A 4,897-nucleotide genomic window follows, 5' to 3' on the forward strand; every position below is an offset into this window, starting at 1 on the left:
TCTTGATGGCGTCCAGGTGGATCTCGAAGAGGTTGTTGAAGAACGCCAGCAGCGGGGCGAGGGGAAAGGCAGCCACGAAAATGGTGGTGAAGCTGTACTGGATCACTGCGGAGGGGCAAAATGCCGGGTGCTGCTGTGAAGCCGCCGCAGAGGGGACACCACACGGGGTCCTGACTGCTGGCTGGGTTTGTCCTGCTTTGTGTCTGGTGTCAGAGGGGCTTTGCAGGGGTGAAAGGGGGAGATAGACCTGTCTTGGGGACCCCACACCCCCACAGGGGATACCCACCTCTCACAGGGCTGTCAGAGAGGGGGATCTGGGGGGGGGCCATGGGGCACTGGTTGAGCCAGCCAGGCAGAGGGACCGACCTGGGGCTACAGCCATAGCCCTGGGGTTACAGCCATCACCTTGACACTCCTGGGAGGAGAGGATGGTCCTCGGCAGGGGCCCAAGGCCAGCACAGTTGCCTGCTCTCTCTTGTTTTGGGAATGACCTCCTTGGTGTGCCAGAGCTCTTGGAGCAGGGCTGGGCATGGAGCTGGGTCTCGGAGCTGCCCCTTGCCTACGTGTGGGCTCCCCAGCATCAGGCTCTCTCCAGCCAAGGAGGGCACGTGGCTCTGCACCCAGCAGCCCTCCTCACTCGCCCCCCCTGCCCGACATACCCATCTCCAAGAACTCGTCAAACAGGCTGAAGATGTTGACCTCGTTGAGTTGATAGTTGCTCAGCCACTGCCTTTTGCAGGGGTCCTCGGCCGCCTCCTCCTCCTCTCCTAACATCATGTTTCTCTTCTTGGGGCGCTGCTGCTTCTTGCGTAGCTTGTGGGATATCCAGCTGCAAGGGGAGGGAGCGATTCGTATGGGTGCCTGTGGAGGACAGCAGGGCTGAACTGCTGCCAGCGACAGCCCTGCAGACCTGAGGAAGGAAAAGGAGGACATCTTGGCCCAAAGACCAGGGTTACTCTCTGTAAGAGCTGGGAAGCTGTCCTGAATGCACAGGAGCACCAGTGAGCACTCCGCAGGCTGGAGGAAAGCTTACGGGACAAGATACTCCATCACGTTGCTGATGGTCTGCTTGAGCAGCATAATGATGGCCATCTGGATGAAGAGGTCGGTGATGCAGCCGCTGGGGTGGCACTGCGAAGGATGAGAGGAGAAGAGTCGCGCCCTGCAAGGAGGGCAGCCTGGCCCGAGGGGCTGTTTGGCCAAGGTGGGTACTATAGGGGGAAGCTGAGGTTCTCAGAGCCTTGCTGGGCGGTAGGAAAAGGATGAGTAGGAGTTGTGGGGGGGGGGCAGAGAGCTTCATGGCAAGTCCCTCACCTCCTCCAGCCTCCACCTGCCAGCAATGCGCACGTAGTTCCCTGGGTGGCCGTTGATCCTGAGCAAGGAAGCCACAAGAGCGATATCTGTTGAGCCCCACTGCTGAACATCCAGGTGCAGGATGGAGGGCATCATCCTCCAGGCACTGATGGGGAGGCAAGGGGCTTCCCCCACCCACCATGCCCATGGGGAAAAGCCACGGCCCTCCTGAGGTCCCAAATGGTGTCCGTGTGCCTGGCAGGGAGGGTAGAGGGACTGGGCTGTCCCTAGACCCTGGGGAGAGTTGGGGATGTATGCCCCAAACCCCAGCTCCCCTTTGCCCTCTCCGCATCCCCAGCCACCACTCACCGTCCCAGGAAAAAGGCGATGTAGATGAGCGAAGAGAAGTTTGTGAAGAACTGGAAGGTGAAGATCTTCACGGTGAAGTTGTTCTCACGCTGGGAGAAGGTCCGTGGTTTCTCTGGGGAAGGGAGCAAGGCCCAGGGGCTTGGTCACAGAGCGGTGGGACCTTGCGCTGCTCCCCCTCGGATGCCACAGCAGCTCTTTGAAGGTTGGACGGGTGTCTCTGCCCCTCGTGGAGCCTTCCCTGCCCTTCACCTGAGCCCTTCGATGGAGCTGAGCCCAGCTAAGCAGGGAGGTCCCTCAGAGCCATGATCTGGGGGAGAAGGGGCCCTTCATCCGGGAGGAAAACCATGTTGTGAGCTCTCCCACAGCTGTGGCAGCTTCCTGCTCACACCGGGTCTCAGCTCCGTAGGGTGACTGCCCCTCCAGAGCGTAACGTGGCTGTGGGACAGGCAGCTGGCAGCATGGGGGCCACAGATGAGCTCGTGTGTTGGAGAGCTGCTGGCCTCCCTTGGGGATGGAACCTGCATGGCAAGAGCTGCCCAGGAGATGCTTTGTGACGGGGCCCGGAGCCTGGCTGCACTGGGGGACCAAGGGGTTGCGGCGCTGCCGTCCCTGGGTACTGCTGGGCAGCTCGGCGCTGCGGGGTGCGGGTGGGGGACAGCCCCCAGTTTCCCTTACCCAGGTCACAGAGATAGAGGGCCACACGCCTGTTCACCTGCAGGAGAGAGGTATAAAATGAGAGGGGAGGATTGATGGTGGAAAAGCAAAGAGAAGACCCACTGCCTGCCCCGCGTCTCACTCCGCACCTTGGTCATGATGACAATGGTGATGTAGTGCAGTACGGCCCCTGTCATCACCGCCACCGTGTTGGCCTGCTCGCGGAGGAACTCAAAGCTGCTCTGGGTGAAAAGAGCTGTTGCTACCACCCGGTAAATGACGAGCGCGTGGGCAATGCCGATCAGCACGGCAATCTGTGGAGGAGGGCAATGGGGTGGTGAGAAGCCGTGCGTGGAGGGCACGTGCTCCATCCCACCTGAGGACCACCAGCCCTTCAAACCCTGGCTCCCTTCACCAGAGCTCATCTGGACGTGGCCTCAAATGCAAGCCAGTGCTCTTCAGTTAAGCACGAGGGGTTCATAAGGTGGATGTCTCCACCTGAGCTACTCCTCTAGACTCTCACCGTTGGCCCACGGGGAGGAACGAGGACATCAAGGGTTTGCTCCTTCCTACCCTCTGTGTCACTGCCTTGATCCCCACTGCCTTCCACTGGAAGAGCAGAGCCTTCAGCCCAGATCCCCAAAGGAGGCTTGGCCTCTCCCACCAGCACAGCAAGGTGTGAGCACAGGGGGTGCCTGGATCCTTGTGATGGGCACGGACCTGCCCTGACCACCTGGTTTCTGCCTTTGCCTCAGCGGTAGGACACTCTGAGGTGCTGTTCTTGCAGCAGAGTGGGGAGGGAAGGAGGAAAGCCTGTGTGCCCTTAAACGAGATCTTCCTACGGTCACCCTGGCACATACCATCACCAGAACCAAGAGGAGTATGATGGTGCTGCGGAAGTAGGAGTGCTGGTACTGCCGGGGTTCGTGCTGCAAATTATTAATCAGCTCCAATGCCAGCTCCTCCTTAAATAAATTAAAAAAAAAATAAATCAAAAAATGGGAAAGAAAGGATCTGGCAGAGCTGTGCCCAGGTAGTGGAAAGTCCAGGGGTCGTTGTGTAAATGGACGTACGGGATGAGCAGCACCAGAGAAGGACAGGGATGAACACCCAACCTGACCCACAACAGCATGGCCAGTCCTGATTGAGTTCAAGCCCTTGTGCAGGTGGAGAGGTGACCAGCAATGCAGAGAGGTGGCTAGCATCTGTTTAACTCTCTGGAGGGCTGTCTCTCCCAGGACAGTCAGATGTTGGCTTTGCTGTTTGTTTAGGTGCCTCCGTTAGATGTTTACATCTACAGAGAATCAAGCTGGGCAAGGGGGTCCCTGTGACGTGTCTTTTCTGCAGGTCCAGCTGACTCCTGCCCTGAAAGGGGAAGCACTAAGCAGGAAAGATGACATCCTCACCTCTTCCTCATCCCACCTGTACAGGTCCCAGTCGGTGACCACGGTGGCTCTCTGCCTCTTCCACAGCTCCAGGAACACAGTGGCTGTGGGGGCAAGGAGAGAGCGCTGTCACAGAGCGGGATGGGTGGCCGTGTTACCATCCAACCTGACGGCAAATCAGCCTGGACCACCCTTGGCCTGTGAAGGACAGGCGGCCACCTCTGCATCTCAGTGACCAGGAAGGACCCTGGACATGCAGCCCCTTGTGGGGATGGGGATGGAGGTGGGCGGGTGAGGTTTCCCTGGGAGTCAGACCAGCTCTAGGGCTCGTTGGGGATTTGGCATAAACCAGAGTAAGCACCAGGGCTGTTCTGCTGTGGTGGGCATGTTTGTATGGCACCAGCCAGACACGTTATTCTGGATTAATGAAAAATACACCTTTCGAGTGGAATAGGTATCCTGCACTGCACCCAGCACGGCTACAACTCTGCAAATCCATTTACAATCACCCCGTCTGTTAATCTGGATTGACCTCCCTGGGCTTGTCCCTGTGTAAACCAGCCCACAGCAACACGCAAGACCGTGTCCGTGACCTGCCCAGACCGTGGTTTCGCAGCCCACACCTGCGATGGTGTGTGTAACTGAAAGGGCTGTAATAAAGCCAGATGAGATGCGTAGCTAACACGGTGATGGTACCACATCAGCTCGGAGCCCAGTGCTCTGCTGGGCTTATTCCACAGCGACGAAGAGATGATGCAGCAATCTGGGAGGGTTAATGAGGGACCTGGCCGTCCCTCCTTCCTGCAGCTGCGACCACTTACAGGCAGCTGCTAGAAAAGCCTAGCTAGCGGGGCTGTTGGGTGCTTTGGAGGAGGCTGTGGTGGGTGAAGGAGAGAAAGCTCTCAGGTGGGACAGGTAGGGAGTGTTTGGGGAGCTGGAGGAAATTGCTGGGATGATTTTGTCCTTGTCTGGAAGGGGAGCTGATGGCCCTGGAAGCGGAGGAGATAGGGACTGAATGATAGGACCATTTTCTTCTGCCTACTCTCCCCCTAAGCCACAGCGGGCTCTTCCCTCTTCCAAGCTGTGCGTGCTTGGCACCAAGACATTGACACCTACCCCAGATCGCCATGAACATGGCAAACAAAACTGTCCCCTCGTTGTCAATCATGTGAGTGACCTGGAGAAGATCAAGGAAG

The 4,897-nt window shown here is 58.2% G+C and overlaps 1 protein-coding gene across 1 annotated transcript in view; it reads right to left on the reverse strand.

The window, feature by feature from the left end:
• ANO9 (anoctamin 9) overlaps nt 1-4,897 on the reverse strand; it is a gene marked incomplete at both ends in the record, with an annotated part of 9,919 nt that overhangs the window by 495 nt on the left and 4,527 nt on the right. The window contains 10 exons of the mRNA XM_009696110.1: nt 1-105; nt 660-829; nt 1,034-1,131; nt 1,315-1,372; nt 1,663-1,774; nt 2,338-2,374; nt 2,466-2,630; nt 3,177-3,281; nt 3,723-3,805; nt 4,818-4,878. The exon at nt 1-105 is cut by the window's left edge and continues 12 nt beyond it. Of these exons, the coding sequence (XP_009694412.1) occupies nt 1-105; nt 660-829; nt 1,034-1,131; nt 1,315-1,372; nt 1,663-1,774; nt 2,338-2,374; nt 2,466-2,630; nt 3,177-3,281; nt 3,723-3,805; nt 4,818-4,878 (994 nt within the window). The remainder of the gene's footprint in view (nt 106-659; nt 830-1,033; nt 1,132-1,314; nt 1,373-1,662; nt 1,775-2,337; nt 2,375-2,465; nt 2,631-3,176; nt 3,282-3,722; nt 3,806-4,817; nt 4,879-4,897) is intronic.

Source organism: Cariama cristata, unplaced genomic scaffold (assembly GCF_000690535.1).
Source record: "Cariama cristata isolate BGI_N322 unplaced genomic scaffold, ASM69053v1 scaffold19772, whole genome shotgun sequence".
Classification (NCBI taxonomy): Eukaryota; Metazoa; Chordata; class Aves; order Cariamiformes; family Cariamidae; genus Cariama; species Cariama cristata.